This window comes from Pristiophorus japonicus, chromosome 6 (genome assembly GCF_044704955.1).
Source record: "Pristiophorus japonicus isolate sPriJap1 chromosome 6, sPriJap1.hap1, whole genome shotgun sequence".
NCBI classification, from domain to species: Eukaryota; Metazoa; Chordata; class Chondrichthyes; family Pristiophoridae; genus Pristiophorus; species Pristiophorus japonicus.
In genome coordinates, this window is record NC_091982.1 from 102,185,663 (window position 1) to 102,206,682 (window position 21,020).

Consider the following 21,020-nt stretch of genomic DNA (forward strand, 5'->3'; position numbering starts at 1 on the left):
TATATTTGGACTTTCAGAAGGCTTTCGACAAGGTCCCACACAAGAGATTAATGTGCAAAGTTAAAGCACATGGGATTGGGGGTAGTGTGCTAACATGGATTGAGAACTGGTTGTCAGACAGGAAGCAAAGAGTAGGAGTAAATGGGGACTTTTCAGAATGGCAGGCAGTGACTAGTGGGGTACCGCAAGGTTCTGTGCTGGGGCCCCAGCTGTTTACACTGTACATTAATGATTTAGACGAGGGGATTAAATGTACTATCTCCAAATTTGCGGATGACACTAAGTTGGGTGGCAGTGTGAGCTGTGAGGAGGATGCTATGAGGCTGCAGAGCGACTTGGATAGGTTAGGTGAGTGGGCAAATGCATGGCAGATGAAGTATAATCGGGATAAATGTGAGGTTATCCACTTTGGTGGTAAAAACAGAGAGACATTATCTGAATGGTGACAGATTAGGAAAAGGGGAGGTGCAACGAGACCTGGGTGTCATGGTACATCAGTCATTGAAGGTTGGCATGCAGGTGCAGCAGGCGGTTAAGAAAGCAAATGGCATGTTGGCCTTCATAGCAAGGGGATTTGAGTACAGGGGCAGGGAGGTGTTGCTACAGTTGTACAGGGCATTGGTGAGGCCACACCTGGAGTATTGTGTACAGTTTTGGTCTCCTAACCTGAGGAAGGACATTCTTGCTATTGAGGGAGTGCAGCGAAGGTTCACCAGACTGATTCCCGGGATGGCGGGACTGATCTATCAAGAAAGACTGGATCAACTGGGCTTGTATTCACTGGAGTTCAGAAGAATGAGAGGGGACCTCATCGAAACTTTTTAAAATTCTGACGGGTTTAGACAGGTTGGATGCAGGAAGAATGTTCCCAATGTTGGGGAAGTCCAGAACCAGGGGTCACAGTCTAAGGATAAGGGATAAGCCATTTAGGACCGAGAAGAGGAGAAACTTCTTCACCCAGAGAGTGGTGAACCTGTGGAATTCTCTACCACAGAAAGTAGTTGAGGCCAATTCACTAAATATATTCAAAAAGGAGTTAGATGAGGTCCTTACTACTAGGGGGATCAAGGGGTATGGCGAGAAAGCAGGAATGGGGTACTGAAGTTGCATGTTCAGCCATGAACTCATTGAATGGCGGTGCAGGCTAGAAGGGCCGAATGGCCTACTCCTGCACCTATTTTCTATGTTTCTACAAGAACCTTGACACTATCCAGGACAAAGCAGCCCACTTGATCGACACCCCATCCACCACCTTAACCATTTACTCCCTTCACCACCGGCACACGTGTCTACAGTATGTATAATGCAGTATGTATAATCTATAAGATGCATTGCAGCATCGCGCCAAGGCTTCTTCAACAGCACCACCCAAACCTGCGATCTCTACCACCTAGAAGGACAAGGGCAGCAGGCGCATGGGAACATCACCACCTCTAAGTTCCCCTCCAAGTCACACACCATTCTGACTTGGAAATATATCGGCATTCCTTCATCATTGCTGGGTCAAAATCCTGGAACTCCCTCCCTAACTGCACTATAGGAGTACCTTCACCACACCGATTGCAGTGGTTCAAGAAGACGGCTCACCACCAACTTCTCAAGGGCAATTAGAGATGGGCAATAAATACTGGCCTTGCCAGCGACACCTACATACCGTGAATGAATTAAAAAAAACTAATGTTGGATGTGTTTTTAAGATGTACAGGCCATTTGACACTAGCTTCTCAAATACCATGCGTACAGTCGAACATACATTCCTGCAAATATGGTGAAATGAGTTATGCTCTGGATACAAGTAAAGCCAGTGCTCTTGAGCTACCTATATATAAACCATGCACTAATTTATGCTGAATTACAATTTCTAACCAGTACAGTTTGTTTATGAAGTTGTGAACGATGCCACAGACTGGGAGAATAAAGCAATAATGCAATTCAAGATTCACCTCCTTCTGCTGGTACCTCCTCTTCTTTTTCAGCTGCAAATTTACAAGAAACACAACTTACTATTTATAACATTCTAGCAGTGTAGCATGTATGAATTAGACACTTATTAATGTTAGCTTTAAAGCCTTATTAGAGTACATTGTCTCGACTGTATAGTTCCAATGTGCATATGACTTGAGTAAAATAAGCTTTTAGAAAATTCAAGGGATTTCCACATAGGAAGGAAAGGGGAATTAGAAGGTAAGTCAACTAGTGCCAGTCACTCTTTCACTAAGGCAAGATGCTGGGTGCCCATTAGTAGTGATTTATCTAAGTATTTTATCTTTACAGTATTTCCAGTACAGTTGCAAGCCAACTTGATGTGACAATGAACTAAGCAAACTTCAAAATATAAGCATCTTCTTGTACCCAATAGTTAGATTTAATGAAAGGCAAACTTTCCCATAACATAAATTGTCTTCTAAATCAACCTACAATTTTAGAACATCAAGATTCTACTTTATACAACTGAATTCAATGTGGTCATTAATAAAAATGCTCATGTGTGAAAAAAATTGAAAAATACAACAAACGATAAGAAATTATGAAATAACTAAATTTTAGTCCACAATTAAAACAAGATTAATATGGAATCAAGACAATTATTGATAGCTTTTTTTAAAAAGTTCCCGATGGCTAAGTTAGTGAATAAACTGGCAACTGTTGTGCTGAGTAATGTTGATCAGGAATGGTTCATGGCCTATCTCAGTAGGTGTCAAGTTAGTGATCACAGTCACAGTCATACCTGCTAGGTAGGGGTAAGAAAAACAAAAATCAGACAGGGTTTCGAATCCTAATTGCAGTCCAGTAGCTCTGCTGGAAAATGCGAGCGAGGGCATTGAGCACAGAAGAAGATTTGGCTGCAGTGCCCCTTCCCCAAAGTCAAATAGCCTGCTGACGCACAATTTCTAGATTCACGTGTTAAGACTTTCAATTTGACAGAACCATGCGGCTGCTGTACCCATGGCATGGTATCGTTGCATGAGTCTGCACCTTTATGAGATCAAGAGAAAAAGCATACGTACTCTTTGTTGCCAATTCTTCAGGTTTTCTTCCTGCACTTGATCTTGATAGTATCTGTGCTACTCTAACATTGTACCTTTCTTTGTCTTCTTTTATTGTACTATATACCTGTCAACAAGTGATATTAATACATAGTATGTTAAGTTTAATCACAGCAGACCAACAATCCAAATGACTGATCAATAATCAAAATATAACCTTCATGCCTTTATCATATTTATTTTACTGTCACCATTTAGCTTATATTGCAAATAAGATGTCATTTTCATGCAGTTATATCAATGCAAAATGTTTTAGCTCTCCTGGTGGCCCAGCAACTAAAGGCAATGCCCAGTGTAATGCAAAAGGCACAGACCTAGAGCTGACTTCCGTATTTACTGATCTCAGTTGTGATGTTACACAGCTGGCTTCAGTATCCCTGAGCTAGGAAGAGAGAAGGGGCGGGAGGAGAGAGGGGAAAAAAGTGAGGTGAGAAATAACTTCTCACGTGATGCTCTCTATGATTCAACAGTCTGTTGACACCCATTGCTTAGGCTCATGCATAAAGAATGATTGCTTGGGCAAGGTACTGGAGGACCACTAGTGCTTGTGGAAATATACCCCAGTATTTCAATGTTTTCAGGAAAAGAGAAAACTGGGAAAAAAATATTTCAGGCAGAAAAGTTCATTATGCAAAATATGCAAAGCACTGCTTAGTTCAAGAATAGAACTGTAAATTTTAGGTTGAAGGACTTCTGTCTCCCAAATAAGGCTGGGGAAGTGGGGCTTCAGGATGACCTGAGTGAGGCAGGAGCCAGGGCTCGTGGTCTGAATGTAGCTAATTAAGGCAGAGATTTAAGTGGCGGCTAGACTAATTAATGTAGCGATAAGGTTAATGGGCATGTGGCTAACAGCATGAATCAGATCAGAGAAAATGGGGTTTCAGCTAATAGGCCAATTAAATCTCAGAAAATGGGGCTTAAGCGACAGACACAATTATTTTTTGTTTATTTAACTGATTGTTCCAATTATATAATCTTCAAACAAGCATATTTGTTAAGCATATTTCTGGACTGATCTCATATCATCAATGTTGGACTGTATAGAATCATAGAAATTTACAGCACACGAGGCCATTCAGCCCATCATGCCTGGCCGGCTGAAAAAGAGCGATCCAGCCTAATCTCATTTCCATAGCCTTGTAGGTTACAGCACTTCAAGTACATGTCCAAGTACTTTTTAAATGTAATTAGGTTTTCTGCCTCTGCTACCCTTTCAAGGCAGTGAGTTCCACACCCCAACCAAAAAGGTTCTCAACTCCCCTCGAATCCTTCCACCAATTACTTGAAATCTATTCTCCCTGGTTATTGACCTCTCTGCTAAGGGGAAAAAGAAACATGTTTTAAGACACCTGACCCAAATGGAATACAACTGAGACTGCTCAAATAAGTTTTGGGGGCAAGAGAAAAAGAATTCACTACTGTGCAATTTTTTTTTGTAAAACTCATCGAGGTTCCTGACTGAACAATAAATATAAAATTCCAGTATTTAAAAATAAATCACAAACATGTTCCTGGGAATTGCAGGCCTGTAAGTTTCACATATATAAAAGAGGAAAAATACTCGACTCTATTATAAACAAATCAGTTCAATTGCATTGAGCAAAAGTAAAAGCAACAAATCCAAAGGCAGCACAGGTTCATACGGTTGTAATTTGTAACAAATTTCTTGAGCCTGAGATAGTGATGCCAATAAGGCAGTAGTTCTATCCACTGATCTTCAGAAAGCATTTGATAAAAACTCTTCAATGAGACTAGTGAAAGGCTGAGAAATGCAAATTGAAATTATAAATTGGATTCTGAGGTTGTGAAATAATGGGCAATCCAGGGTAGTTATCAGTACAGTCTAATCCTGACAATTCCAAGGGCCCGAACTTCATCAACATACCACCCACTACACGCCCAAAAATGCAACTGCGGTGAAAAAACATCGACATACCACCCGGCGGAAAATTCATCAGCGATAGACCACCGACATACCGCCCAAAAGTGCAAAATTCATGACATACCGCCGACACTGCATATCGTCCTGGAGAAGGTGCTTTTAAGTGGATCTCAAGTGGAAAGTATGGACACTGAGCTGACAGGTTTGTTTGATATTACACAGATCTTTATAGTTCTCCAGTTTGATGTATTTTGAAATGGATTGTAGTATTTTCTCGTGTTAATATAAATGCTCTAATAAAGCTTTGTTTATTCCTTTATTAATGAACTAGAATAAACATTTTATTCGTCTTTCTCAACCCCCCTCCCCCAAAGTCTCTCGCCCATCCCACTCTCTCTCTCCCCACCCCTTTCTCTTTCCTCCCCACATCCTAGTCTCTCTCAACTCCCACACCCCCCACCCCACAGCAATCTCTTTCCCAGCCCCCCACAGCGATCTCTTCTCCCCGCGCCCCCCCCCAGCCCCACACAGCGATCTTTCTCTCTCTAAGCCCCCCCCCCACAGCGATCTCAGGGCAGCAGTCTCTGGCCTCTAGTTGGTGCCTCTCGGTGGAGCTCGACAGCTGCGTGCACAGCTCGGCAGCCGAAGATTCCCGAGTCAAAAGGCCTCCTCCGCCGGACACCGCCCGCTGCACTCCGCTCACTGCCGAGAAAAGTGGGATTAAATTCCCGCCCACTCGGCCCCAGCGGTACCAGGTGACAAAAAATGACGCATCGCCCGGGGACCGCCAAAAAAACGGGCGGAACTGGTGTTTCACCGATATCGGCCCTCAAGTCATTTCTCTGCAAAAATATTTTTTAAGATTATCTAATAATTTTAATTAACCAAGTGTTTATTTAACCTAAATAAACTGAATGATCAAATAAACTTAATTTAAGAGTAGATTGTTATGTAATTTGAAATAGACAGATTGAAATAGAACATCTAAATTTGTGGATGACATAAAATAGGGCAAGAAAACAGGATAATCCAAGCAGAGTAATATTATTCAAAGAAGGAGGAGGGAAGAACATGTTTCATCGAGGTCTTATTCAGAAACAGTGGAGTGAACAGTTCTGGTCTCCATATTATTATAAAAGGATTAATCTGTGCCTTTGTTACCGCCAGACTTGACGATTCCAATGCACTCTCGGCTGCCCATGTCCGAACTTGCACCAACATGTTGCTCACCCATTGGCCCTGTGCTGGTCCAGAAGAGGCGAAGGCCCAGGGGCAGCACAGGCCAGCCCACACTGCGATATATGTGTGCGCTCGGTCTGTGCAGCAGAGCTGGTCTCCAGTTAGCCTTGGGTAATCCTTGCCACTGGACCAAGACCTAACTCTATCAAGCCCATGTGGTGGCTGGTGTGCAACGGCAACCACACGTTAAAAAAATCCAAGCACAGGAATCTTGAACCCTTCATGATGTAGTTCTGGATCTGGAATATTAGGTCCTTCATTGAAACACCCTTGACCTCATCCCTTTTTTGGCATGGAAGCAAGTCATCCTCGCTTTGAGGGACTGCCGATGATGATGATTCAGCAACTAGGCAGCTAAATGGCAAATTGCATTTAACATTGAAAATAGACAATAAATAAATATAATTAGGCAATGAAGATTATATTAAATATGATAGAAGATTTTGTCACAATATTTGACGAACTCCAGAAGCATCAAATTATAACAATCACCATGACCAAGATGTAGAAGTAGATCTATAAACATAAATTCAGAAAGCTAATGTTCATACATTTCAAGCCAAATGTAAAAACACAGAAACATAGAAAATAGGTGCAGGAGTAGGCCATTCGACCCTTCACCACCATTCATTATGACCATGGCTGATCATGCAACTTCAGTACCCCTTTCCTGCTTTCTCTCCATACCCCTTGATCCCTTTAGCCAAAAGGGCCACATCTAACTCCCTTTTGAATATATCTAACAAACTGGCATCAACAACTTTCTGTGGTAGAGAATTCCACAGGTTCACAATTCTCTGAGTGAAGAAGTTTCTCCTCATCTCAGTCCTAAATGGCTTACCCCTTATGCTTAGACTGTGACCCCTGGTTCTGGACATCTCCAATATCGGGAACATTCTTCCTGCATCTAACCTGTCCAATCCCATCAGAATTTTATATGATTCTATGAGATCCCCTCTCATTCTTCTAAATCCCAGAGAATATAAGCCTAGTCGATCCAGTCTTTCTTCATATGCCAGTCCTGTCATCCCCGGAATCAGTCTGGTGAACCTTCGCTGCTCTCCCACAACAGCAAGAATGTCCTTCCTCAGATTAGGAGACCAAAACTGCACACAATACTCAAGGTGTGGTCTCACCAAGGCCCTGTACAACTGCAGTAAGACCTCCCTGCTCCTATACTCAAATCCCCTCGCTATGAAGGCCAGCATGCCATTTGCTTTCTTTACCACCTGCTGTACCTGCAGGCCTACCTTCAATGACTGATATACCATGATACCCAGGTCTCGTTGCACCTCCCCTTTTACTAATCTATCACCATTCAGATGATAATCTGCCTTCCTGTTTTTGCCACCAAAGTGGATAACCTCATAAGAACATAAGAATTAGGAACAGGAGTAGGCCATCGAGCCTGCTCCGCCATTCAATAAGATCATGGCTGATCTGGCCGTGGACTCAGCTCCACTTACCCGCCCGCTCTCCGTAACCCTTAATTCCCTTATTGGTTAAAATTCTATCTATCTGTGACTTGAATACATTCAATGAGCTAGCCTCAACTGCTTCCTTGGGCAGAGAATTCCACAGATTCACAACCCTCTGGGAGAAGAAATTCCTTCTCAACTCGGTTTTAAATGGGCTTCCCCGTATTTTGAGGCTGTGCCACCTAGTTCTAGTCTCCCCGACCAGTGGAAACAACCTCTCCGCCTCTATCTTGTCTATCCCTTTCATTATTTTAAATGTTTCGATAAGATCACCCCTCATCCTTCTGAACTCCAATGAGTAAAGACCCAGTCTACTCAATCTATCATCATAAGTTAACCCCCTCATCTCCGGAATCAGCCTAGTGAATCGTCTCTGTACTCCCTCCAAAGCCAGTATATCCTTCCTTAAGTAAGATGACCAAAACTGCACGCAGTACTCCAGGTATGGCCTTACCAATACCCTATACAGTTGCAGCAGGACCTCCCTGCTTTTGTACTCCATCCCTCTCGCAATGAAGGCCAACATTCCATTCGTTTTCCTGATTACCTGCTGCACCTGCAAACTAACTTTTTGGAATTCATGCACAAGGACCCCCAGGTCGCTCTGCACCTCAGCATGTTGTAATTTCTCCCCATCCAAATAATATTCCCTTTTACTGTTTTTTTCCCCAAGCTGGATGACCTCACACTTTCCGACATTGTATTCCATCTGCCAAACCTTCGCCCATTCGCTTAACCTATCCAAATCTCTTTGCAGCCTCTCTGTGTCCTCTACACAACCCGCTTTCCCACTAATCTTTGTGTCATCTGCAAATTTTGTTACACTACACTCTGTCCCCTCTTCCAGGTCATCTATGTATATTGTAAACAGTTGTGGTCCCAGCACCGATCCCTGTGGCACACCACTAACCACCGATTTTCACCCCGAAAAGGACCCATTTATCCCGACTCTCTGCTTTCTGTTCGCCAGCCAATTCTCTATCCATGCTAATACATTTCCTCTGACTCCGCGTACCTCTATCTTCTGCAGTAACCTTTTGTGTGGCACCTTATCGAATGCCTTTTGGAAATCTAAATACTCCACATCTATCGTACACCTCTATCCACCATGCTCGTTATATCCTCAAAGAATTCCAGTAAATTAGTTAAAGATGATTTCCCTTCATGAATCCATGCTGCGTCTGCTTGATTGCACTATTCCTATCTCGATGTCGCGCTATTTCTTCCTTAATGATAGTTTCAAGCATTTTCCCCACTACAGATGTTAAACTAACCAGCCTATAGTTACCTGCCTTTTGTCTGCCCCCTTTTTTAAACAGAGGCGTTACATTAGCTACTTTCCAATCCGCTGGTACCTCCCCAGAGTCCAGAGAATTTTGGTAGATTATAACGAATGCATCTGCTATAACTTCCGCCATCTCTTTTAATACCCGGCGATGCATTTCATCAGGACCAGGGGACTTGTCGACCTTGAGTCTCATTAGCCTGTCCAGCACTACCCCCCTAGTGATAGTGATTGTCTCAAGGTCCTCCCTTCCCACATTCCTGTGACCAGCAATTTTTGGCATGTTTTTTGAGTCTTCCACTGTGAAGACCGAAGCAAAATAATTGTTTAAGGTCTCAGCCATTTCCACATTTTCCATTATTAAATCCCCCTTCTCATCTTCTAAGGGACCAACATTTACTTTAGTCACTCTTTTCCATTTTATACATCTGTAAAAGCTTTTACTATCTATTTTTATGTTTTGCGCATGTTTACCTCAAACCTATCCACATTATACTGCATCTGCGATGCATTTGCCCATTCACCTAACCTGTCCCAGTCCCCCTGCAGCCTCCTAGCATCCTCCTCGCAGGTCGCACTGCCACCCAGCTTAGTGTCATCTGCAAACTTGGAGATATTACATTCAATTCCTTCGTCTAAATCATTAATGTATATTGTAAATAACTGGGGTCCCAGCACTGAACCCTGTGGCACACCACTAGTCACTGCCTGCCATTCTGAAAAGGACCCTTTAGTCCTCCTCTTTGCTTCCTGAGAAATGTAGAGAAATTTCTGATAAATTTAGAACGCAGCAGAGGAGGACAAAGGGTTTGATTAGGGCAGGGAAAATGGAGTACGAGAAGAAGCTTGCAGGGAACATTAAGACGGATTGCAAAAGTTTCTATAGATATGTAAAGAGAAAAAGGTTAGTAAAGACAAACGTAGGTCCCCTGCAGTCAGAATCAGGGGAAGTCATAACGGGGAACAAAGAAATGGCAGACCAATTGAACAAGTACTTTGGTTCGGTATTCACTAAGGAGGACACAAACAACCTTCCGGATATAAAAGGGGTCAGAGGGTCGAGTAAGGAGGAGGAACTGAGGGAAATCCTTATTAGTCAGGAAATTGTGTTGGGGAAATTGATGGGATTGAAGGCCAATAAATCCCCAGGGCCTGATGGACTGCATCCCAGAGTACTTAAGGAGGTGGCCTTAGAAATAGTGGATGCATTGACAGTCATTTTCCAACATTCCATTGACTCTGGATCAGTTCCTATGGAGTGGAGGGTAGCCAATGTAACCCCACTTTTTAAAAAAGGAGGGAGAGAGAAAACAGGGAATTACAGACCAGTCAGCCTGACATCGGTAGTGGGTAAAATGATGGAATCAATTATTAAGGATGTCATAGCAGTGCATTTGGAAAGAGGTAATATGATAGGTCCAAGTCAGCATGGATTTGTGAAAGGGAAATCATGCTTGACAAATCTTCTGGAATTTTTTGAGGATGTTTCCAGTAGAGTGGACAAGGGAGAACCAGTTGATGTGGTATATTTGGACTTTCAGAAGGCTTTCGACAAGGTCCCACACAAGAGATTAATGTGCAAAGTTAAAGCACATGGGATTGGGGGTAGTGTGCTGACATGGATTGAGAACTGGTTGTCAGACAGGAAGCAAAGAGTAGGAGTAAATGGGGACTTTTCAGAATGGCAGGCAGTGACTAGTGGGGTACCGCAAGGTTCTGTGCTGGGGCCCCAGCTGTTTACATTGTACATTAATGATTTGGACGAGGGGATTAAATGTAGTATCTCCAAATTTGCGGATGACACTAAGTTGGGTGGCAGTGTGAGCTGCGAGGAGGATGCAGAGCGACTTGGATAGGTTAGGTGAGTGGGCAAATGCATGGCAGATGAAGTATAATGTGGATAAATGTGAGGTTATCCACTTTGGTGGTAAAAACAGAGAGACAGACTATTATCTGAATGGTGACAGATTAGGAAAAGGGGAGGTGCAACGAGACCTGGGTGTCATGGTACATCAGACATTGAAGGTTGGCATGCAGGTACAGCAGGCGGTTAAGAAAGCAAATGGCATGTTGGCCTTCATAGCGAGGGGATTTGAGTACAGGGGCAGGGAGGTGTTGCTACAGTTGTACAAGGCCTTGGTGAGGCCACACCTGGAGTATTGTGTACAGTTTTGGTCTCCTAACCTGAGGAAGGACATTCTTGCTATTGAGGGAGTGCAGCGAAGGTTCACCAGACTGATTCCCAGGATGGCGGGACTGACATATCAAGAAAGACTGAATCAACTGGGCTTGTATTCACTGGAGTTCAGAAGAATGAGAGGGGACCTCATAGAAACGTTTAAAATTCTGATGGGTTTCGACAGGTTAGATGCAGGAAGAATGTTCCCAATGTTGGGGAAGTCCAGAACCAGGGGTCACAGTCTAAGGATAAGGGGTAAGCCATTTAGGACCGAGAAGAGGAGAAACTTCTTCACCCAGAGAGTGGTGAACCTGTGGAATTCTCTACCACAGAAAGTTGTTGAGGCCAATTCACTAAATATATTCAAAAAGGAGTTAGATGAAGTCCTTACTACTAGGAGGATCAAGGGGTATGGCGAGAAAGCAGAAATGGGGTACTGAAGTTGCATGTTCAGCCATGAACTCATTGAATGGCGATGCAGGCTAGAAGGGCCGAATGGCCTACTCCTGCACCTATTTTCTATGTTTTCCTGTCTGCCAACCAGTTCTCTATTCATGTCAATATGTTATCCCCAATACCATGTGCCTTAATTTTGCACATTAATCTCCTGTGTAGGACCTCGTCAAAAGCCTTTTGAAAGTCCAAATACACCACATCCACTGGTTCTCCCTTATCCACTCTATTAGTTACATCCTCAAAAAACTCTCGAAGATTTGTCAAGCATGATTTCCCTTTCATAAATCCATGCTGACTTGGACCGATCCAGTCACTGCTGTCCAAATGCGCTGCTATTACATCTTTAATAATTGATTCCACCATTTTACCCACTACTGATGTCAGGCTGACCGGTGCATAATTTCCTGTTTTCTCTCTCCCCTCTTTTAAAAAAAAAAGTGGGGTTACATTAGCTACTCTCCAATCCATAGGAACTGAACTAGTCTATGGAATGTTGGAAAATGACCACCAATGCATCTACTATTTATTGGGCCACTTCCTTAAGTACTCTGGGATGCAGACTATCAGGCCCTGGGGATTTATCGACCCTCAGTCCCTTCAGTTTCCCCAACACCATCTCCTGACTAATAAGGTTTTCCCTCAGTTCCCCCTTCTCGCTAGACCCTCGGTCCCCTAGTAATTTCGAGAGGTTGTTCGTGTCTTCCTTACCTACAGTCTTCCTTACCTACAGTTGCAACAGTGTCTACATTTCAAAAGTATTTCATGGAAAGTATTTGTTCATTGGTCTGCCATTTCCTTGTTCCCCATTATGAATTCACCTGATTCTGACCGCAAGGGACCTACATTAGTCTTCACTAATCTTTTTCTTTTCACATATCTATAGAAGCTTTTGCAGTCAGTTTTTATGTTCCCTGCAAGCTTACTCTCATACTCAATTTCCCCCTTCTAATTAAACCCTTAGTCCTCATCTGCTGAATTCTAAATTTCTCCCACTCTTCAGGTTTGCTGCTTTTTCTGGCCAATGTATATGCCTCTTCCTTGGACTTAACACTTTCCCCAATTTCCCTCGTTAGCCACGATTGAGCCACCTTCCCTTTTTTATTCTTACGCCACACAGGGATGTAGTAGTTGTAGTTCATCCATGTGATATTTAAATGTCTGCCGTTGCCTATCCACCGTCAACCCTTTAAGTATCATTCTCCAGTCTATCCTAGCCAATTCACGTCTCATACCGTCGAAATTTCCTTTCTTTTAAGTTCAGGACCCTAGTCTCTGAATTAACTGTGTCACTCTCCATCTTAATGAAGAATTCTACCATATTATGGTCACTCCTCCGCAAGGAGCCCCGCACGACCACATTGCTAATTAATCCTTTCTCATTACACAAGACCCAGTCTATGATGGCCTGCTCGCTAGTTGATTCCTTGACATATTGGTCGAGAAAACGTCCCTTATACACTCCAGGAAATCCTCCTCCACAGTATTGCTACCAGTTTGGTTCGCCCAATCAATATGTAGTTTAAAGTCACCCATGATAACTGCTGTACCCTTAATGCACGCATACCTAATTTCCTGTTTGATGCCATCCCCAACCTCAGCACTACTGTTTGGTGGTCTGTACACACACCCACTAATGTTTTCTGCCCTTTGGTGTTTCGCAGCTCTACCCATATAGATTCCACATCATCCACACTAATGTCCTTCCTTACTATTGCGTTAATCTCCTCTTTAACCAGTAACGCTACCCCACCTCCTTTTCATTCCTGTCTCTTCTTCCTGAATATTGAATACCCCTGGATGTTGAATTCCCAGCCCTGGTCACTTCGGAGCCATGTATCCATAATCCCAATTACATCATATCCGTTAACAGCTATCTGCGCGGTCAATTCATCCATCTTATTACGAATGCTCCTCGCAGTGAGACTCAGAGCCTTCAGGCTTGTTTTTTTTAAAAACATTCTTTGTCCTTTTAGAATTATGTTGTAATGTGGCCCTTTTTGATTTTTGCCCTTGATTTCTCTACCCTCCACTCTTGCTTTTCTCCTTCCTACCTTTTGCTTCTGCCCCTTTTTTATTTCCCTCTGCCTCCCTGCATATATTCCCATCCCCCTGCCATATTAGTTTAAACCCTCCCCAACAGCATTAACAAACACTCCGCCTTGGATATCGGTTCCAATCCTGACCAGGTGCAGACTGTCCAAACTGTAAAGAATTTAAAAGAAGGCATTAAGATTCCCATTGGGTGTTAAGGAGATACGAGAAAATGCTAATGAAACCAAATCTAAAGGACAAATAACACTTTGGAGAGATTTGAACTTAGCTTTTAAAAATCATAAAGGAAATCAGTCGGTTTTTTAAAATGACAACCAAGAGTTATGATCTTATGGTAAGGAAATATTGAGTTACACTCAAGTAACTACTTCAAAATGAAGTGCATTTATTAATGGACTAAACTGCAATGCAGCCTAGCAAATGTGAGCTTGGCTGAAAAATTAACACTAAAAAGGAACTGTGTTAAGGAGTGGAAATAAAAATGACCTGCAAGGGTTGAAACATGGACTTGAATGGTTGTCTTGTTTTTAAATGTACATTTTACATTCTGAAATTATGATCTTGTGCACTGTGCAGAAATACGCATCTGACAGTCATGCTGTCTATTTCCCCATTCTCACCCAATTGTTTGAAAAGTCATCTTGCAATATTGCCATTGCTGAGCCTGATATTTATATAGCCAAATTAAAAAGTACATTCCTTGGTTAATCTCAATTCTAGAGGGAGGGAGGGGGAAAGGGAAGAAAGGGAGGAAGGAAGGAGAGTTATTCCGGTCTCTGCTGCTCTAACACTGAACTTCTCACCTCTTGCTCCCACCACTCAACAATAACTTTGCATTTATATAGCACCTTTAACATTTGAAAATGTTCCAAGCTGCTTCCCAAGAGTGTAATCAGACAGAAATTGACATTGATCCAACGAAGGAGATATTAGGAAAGGTGACTAAAAGCTTTTTCAAAGAGGTGGGGTTGAAGGAGAGTAAGGAGAACAAGGCGGAGAGATTTAAGGAGGGAATTCTCAAACTTAGGGCCGAGACAGCTGAAGGCACGTCCACCAATGGTAGGTCGAAGGGAATGGGGAATGCACAAGAGGCCAGGGTTGGAGGAACACAGTTCTTAGAGGGTTGGAGGAACACAGTTCTTAGAGGGTTGTCGGGCTGGAGGAAGTTACAAAGGGTGGGTCGAAGTCACAGGGTTGGGGATTTGAACATAGGGATGAACATTTTAAATTCAATGCATTGGTGGATTGGGAGCGACTGTAGGTCAGTGAGCACATGGGTGATGGGTGAATGGGACTTGGTGCAGGTTGGGATACATGCAGCAGAGTTTAGATGGGCTTGAGGTTATGGAGGCTGGGAGGCTGGCCAGCAGAGCTTTGGAACCGTTGAGTTTGGAGATAACAAAAGTATAGGTGAGGGTTTCAGCAGCAGATGGGCTGACACGGGGTGGAGAGGATATGGGGCGAGAAGCTCAGATCGGAATTAACTAGGACGCCAAGGTTGTAAATAGTTTGATTCAGCCTGAGACAGTGCCCAGGGATAGCGATGAAAGAAAGAAGCAGTGAGGTCCGAAGAACATAGTTCTGTCTTCCAATGTTTAATTGGAGGAAACTGCGGATTTGATGTCTGACAAGCAGGCTGACCATACGGGGCATTGAAGAGGTGGTAGTGAGGTAGAACTGAGAGTTGTCAGTGTACATGTTATCCATCATGTCCTTAGATGATGTTGCCGAGGGACAGCATGTGCATAAAAAATAGAAGGGGGCAAGGATAGATCCTTGCGGGTACTCCAGAGCTACCATTGCGGGGCAGAAAGAGAAACCATGGCAGGAGATTCTCTGGCTACGACTGAATAAGAGTGGAACCAGACAAGGGCAGTCCCATTCAGCTGGACAATGGAGGCTTTGGCAGGAGGATGGCATGGTCCATCCCCCTGCCAGAGGCTGCAGAGAAGTCACGATGGTTGAAGACGGATTGTGCACCATGGTCACAGTCACACAGGATGTCATTTGTGACTTTGATTAGAGTTGTTTCAGTGCTGTGGCATGGTCAGAAACCAGATTGGAAAGGCTCAAACATGGAATAGCAGGAAAGATGGCACAGATTTTTACCGGCGACAACACATTCAAGGATTTTGGAGAAGAAAGAGAGTTTGGAGTTGGTTTAGTTGGAGTAGTTTGCAAAACAGCGGGGTGAAGGATGATTTTTTTTTGAGGAGGGGGTGATGACAACAGATTTAAAAGGGGGATAGTACCTGAGGAGAGGGAACTATTTACAATTTTAGCTAGCATAGGGGACAAGAGGAGAAATTCAATAATCAGCAGTTTTGTGGTAATTAGGCTGAGAGCAGCAGGTGGATCTCATGGACAAGACGAGCTTTGAGAGGGGCAGAGGTAGCAAAGGCAGCTGACTGGATGGGCCCAACCTTAGTCACAAAAAAGTCCATGAGCACCCTGCTGCTGAGGTTGGCATTGAGGTTGGAGAGGGGAAGAGGACAGGGGTTTAAGGAGATGGTTGCTAGTGGAGAATAGCCAGGGATTATCTTTGAATTGCAGGTGACCCTGGATAGTGAGCAGTTTTGGCAAAGGAGAGAAAGGCCCGACAGTGCTTGATGTGGTCCAGCCAGATCTGGCAATGAATGGCTAAACCAGTCCATCAGTAGACACTCATTTAGCCACTTTGTTCCTATAATTTCCCACTGTTTTGCCACCTCTCATCTTAATCTTTCCATTTCCCTCGACTTTCTCCATGCTCAGCACCCATCATATCCTGTTCCTTCTGAATGTAACGCACCCAGAGATGTTGTCACTATGTGAGAAGATCTACATAACCTGTCTAGTGCATGGTATCACAGAACTTTATAGATCACTGGTTAGGCCTCAGCTGGAGTATTGTGGACAATTCAGGCACCACACTTCAGGAAAAATATGATGCCATTTGAAATACACAGAGGAGGTTTACCAGGATGTTACCAGGGATGAGGTGCTTCTTATGAGAAGAGGTTGAAAAAATTAGGACAGTTCTCCTTGGAACAGAGAATGTTAAAAGGTGACCCAATAGAGGTTTTGATTGTCAATAGGGAAAAGGTATTCCCTTTGGCGAGTGGGTCAATAACTACAGGTCATAGATTCAAAATCATTGGAAATAGATCTAGAGGGGAGATGAGGAGAAATGTTTTCACTCAGTTGTCAGGATCTGGAACGCTCTACCTGAAAAGGTGGTGGAGAGTGATTCCATCAATAAGTTTCAAAGGGAGTTGGACAGGTATTTGAGGACAAGGAACTTACAGGGTTACGGACAAAAAGCGGGGATGAAGCACGACTGTTCTTCCAAGAGCCATCACACGCCTGACGAGCCAAATGGCCTCCTTCTGTGCTGCAAGTATCTATGGTTCTACATTTATTCATATGTCAAATTACTCATGCCACTACCACCACTGGGTTACACGTAACCATCGGTACTTGGTGCATTATAGTTCAAAATACTCTCCCCAAATTTATAAGGAAGCAATATTTATTGCTGTGGTATGAAGTGTTTTCTCTAGTTCAAATTGTTATAGTATAAAGATTTCCCACAATCACTGTTACACTTTATTGATATCTTAGTGACAACATTGCATAAAACAGACTATACAATTTGAAAAAAAGTACAATAGGTTACAGTAGCCTACCCAAGGGAAGGAGTATCTGAAATACAACCACAAAAGGGCAAAGCTGGCTTACATGTGCAACTCCCCCAATGAATGCTCCACCAACAATGAAGAAGTACATGAGATTGCTGTTGCTGTCCCTTGGCACACCTGTGGACATCAAGCACCCCAAGGAGGGTCCTACAGCAGGCATGGAAGGCTTGAAAACTGTAGGGAAGAATAGAAAAGTAGAGAAGAAAGTAATCAGGAAAAGAGTAAAGGAAGAAACCAAAGTGGAAAAAGTAGTGAAAACCCTTCAATTTGAAAGCCCTTTTATGTCACTTTTAGTCTGCTTCCCTTTCGCTGTAATGCCCAAATTTTAGCATGAGATTTCCATGCTCGCTTGAAAAACATGAATATCTTTCCTGGCAAAACTTCTAAAAAAAAATTAGTTGCTCTCCTGTGACATTGCAGAAGCAGAGAAAACATGTGGATCTGTTTCTCTTCATTTTGTTTCTGTTCTCATAATTCCTGCCCATGTGCGCTACTACTGTAGATGTAAAGTCATTTATGAGCTATTTTTAAGATGGTGTCTGTTTTGTTATTTAGTGGACTTCTTTGTAAAATCAGGAAACTTGCATATGTGGAATGGTAGGCTTGACTGTACATATGGGATCCAGCAGAATTTGAAAAGATGGTGTGTCAATAAAGACTATTTTTAAGCTAGATTTTAAGCATTTGGCTCAAATTGCTGCCAAAAATTTAATATCTGAAAATTATGCAGTTTAGCAGCCAATTCTAAATTGAAAAAGATGGGGATAAAGTACAGTGCAAGGGATTTTAGTCATAGCCATTTAATTTTCACTGAATTGTCTTTTTCATAATTATATTAGTTCGGGTTTAAAACAAAATTTCTTGTCATATAAAGGGCTGTAATTTGCAGGTGCATACAAGGTGCACACGAGCCCGTGGGAGCCGCACAAGTTCCGGGTTTAGGCATGCATTGCGCATGCGTACATACGGAATGCCCAGAACCATGAATGGGGATTCCCTTCTTTGATTGGTTGGGCCAGCCCTCGTGATCCCAGGGGTGCTTGCGAACCACCTGCGCCCCTGGGATACGCGGGCTTCTACGCATGTCTGCACATAGAGGCCCAGGACCACAAGTCTCCGTGGATCCCGAGGCAGAAGCTAAGGACCCAAGTTTGCCCCCAGGGTTAGAACGGCGCACCTCCGTATGGTGCGCCGACTTTCAGAACAGAAACGGCGCCTATTATTTACCTTGGTATTCTCCCCTCTGTCCGGTCGATCCAGGCCCTTGACGCAACGCAGCAGAACGTGTGGAGAGTAGAACCAGGTCCCGGCGTTGAAAACAATGCCGGGACGTCTGCACATGCGCACTAGAGTGTGCCCCTAGCCATGGCCAAATGGGCTCAACGGGCATTGAAGATCGGGACCCGGGCTTCCCTCCCGTTCAGCTCACCAGCCGCCCCCCCCCCCCTTCCCTCCCTCCCGTTCAGCTACCCCACCCCTCTTGTTCAGCCTCTCTCCTGTTCAGCCTCCCCCCACTCCCTCCCGTTCAGCCTCCACCCTTTCTCCCGTTCAGCCTCCCCCTCTCCCTCATCCTCTCCCCTCTTCCTCCTCTCCCCTCCCCTCCCTCCTCCTCTCCCCCTCCCTCCTCTCCCCCCTCTCCCCTCCCCTCTCGCTGTCAGAAACACTGACAGAGACAAAGAGAGAGAGAGACTGGGGGGGGGGGGTGTGTCCCAGCATGCTGTTGGAGGGCTCCCGGTGCTGCAGGTGAGTGAAACTTCATTTTTTATTTATTGATAGATTTTTAATTTTTTTTTATTTTTACATTTTTTTTGATTGATTTATTGATTTATTTATCATTTATTATTGATAGAAACATAGAAAATAGGTGCAGGAGTAGGCCATTCGGCCCTTCTAGCCTGCACCGCCATTCAATGAGTTCATGGCTGAACATGCAACTTCAGTACCCCATTCCTGCTTTCTCACCATACCCCTTGATTCCCCTAGTAGTAAGGACTTCATCTAACTCCTTTTTGAATATATTTAGTGAATTGGCCTCAACAACTTTCTGTGGTAGAGAATTCCACAGGTTCACCACTCTCTGGGTGAAGAAATTCCTCCTCATCTCGGTCCTAAATGGCTTCCCCCTTATCCTTAGACTGTGTCCCCTGGTTCTGGACTTCCCCAACATTGGGAACATTCTTCCTGCATCTAACCTGTCTAACCCGTCAGAATTTTAAACGTTTCTATGAGGTCCCCTCTCATTCTTCTGAACTCCAGTGAATACAAGCCCAGTTGATCCAGTCTTTCTTGATAGGTCAGTCCCGCCATCCCGGGAATCAGTCTGGTGAACCTTCGCTGCACTCCCTCAATAGCAAGAATGTCCTTCCTCAGGTTAGGAGACCAAAACTGTACACAATACTCCAGGTGTGGCCTCACCAAGGCCCTGTACAATTGTAGCAACACCTCCCTGCCCTTGTACTCAAATCCCCTCGCTATGAAGGCCAACATGCCATTTGCTTTCTTAACCGCCTGCTGTACCTGCATGCCAACCTTCAATGACTGATGTACCATGACACCCAGGTCTCTTTGCACCTGCCCTTTTCCTAATCTGTCACCATTCAGATAATAGTCTGTCTCTCTGTTTTTACCACCAAAGTGGATAACCTCACATTTATCCACATTATACTTCATCTGCCATGCATTTGCCCACTCACCTAACCTATCCAAGTCACTCTGCAGCCTCATAGAATCCTCCTTGCAGCTCACACTGCCACCCAACTTAGTGTCATCCGCAAATTTGGAGATACTACATTTAATCCCCTCGTCTAAATCATTAATGTACAGTGTAAACAGCTGGGGCCCCAGCACAGAACCTTGCGGTACCCCACTAGTCACTGCCTGCCATTCTGAAAAGTCCCCATTTACTCCTACTCTTTGCTTCCTGTCTGACAACCAGTTCTCAATCCATGTCAGCACACTACCCCCAATCCCATGTGCTTTAACTTTGCACATTAATCTCTTGTGTGGGACCTTGTCGAAAGCCTTCTGAAAGTCCAAATATACCACATCAACTGGTTCTCCCTTGTCCACTCTACTGGAAACATCCTCAAAAAATTCCAGAAGATTTGTCAAGCATGATTTCCCTTTCACAAATCCATGCTGACTTGGACCTATCATATTACCTCTTTCCAAATGCACTGCTATGACATCCTTAATAATTGATTCCATCATTTTACCCACTACCGATGTCAGGCTGACTGGTCTGTAATTCCCTGTTTTCTCTCTCCCTCCTTTTTTAAAAAGTGGGGTTACATTGGCTACCCTCCACTCCATAGGAACTGATCCAGAGTCAATGGAATGTTGGAAAATGACTGTCAATGCATCCACTATTTCCAAGGCCACCTCCTTAAGTACTCTGGGATGCAGTCCATCAGGCCCTGGGGATTTATCGGCCTTCAATCCCATCAATTTCCCCAACACAATTTCCCGACTAATAAGGATTTCCCTCAGTTCCTCCTCCTTACTAGACCCTCCGATCCCTTTTATATCCGGAAGGTTGTTTGTGTCCTCCTCAGTGAATACCAAACCAAGATGGCTCTTTATTTGTAAAAGTGAAGTGTTTAATGTTTGTAAACTTCCCTTCCCACCACCACCCCACCCCCCCCCCCCCCCTATCTCTCGCTTCCGATGCCTGATTTATAAGTGAAGGCAAGGTTTTTCTGAGCGTTCAAAAATCTACACTT

At 43.8% G+C, this 21,020-nt stretch overlaps 1 protein-coding gene across 5 annotated transcripts in view; it reads right to left on the reverse strand.

The window, feature by feature from the left end:
* The window catches only part of aifm1 (apoptosis inducing factor mitochondrion associated 1), a 109,045-nt gene that overhangs the window by 62,298 nt on the left and 25,727 nt on the right, over positions 1-21,020 (reverse strand). For 3 of the 5 annotated variants that reach the window (XM_070883081.1, XM_070883079.1, XM_070883082.1), the window contains exons 3-4: positions 3,009-3,114; positions 1,944-1,976 (exon numbers count right to left, since the gene is read on the reverse strand). The exons of 1 other annotated variant lie outside the window; for it this stretch is intronic. In XM_070883081.1, coding sequence (XP_070739182.1) covers positions 1,944-1,976; positions 3,009-3,114 — 139 coding nt within the window. Of the gene's footprint in view, positions 1-1,943; positions 1,977-3,008; positions 3,115-17,338; positions 17,473-21,020 lie in introns of all 5 variants that reach the window. One more of the 5 variants, XM_070883080.1, reaches the window with a different exon arrangement.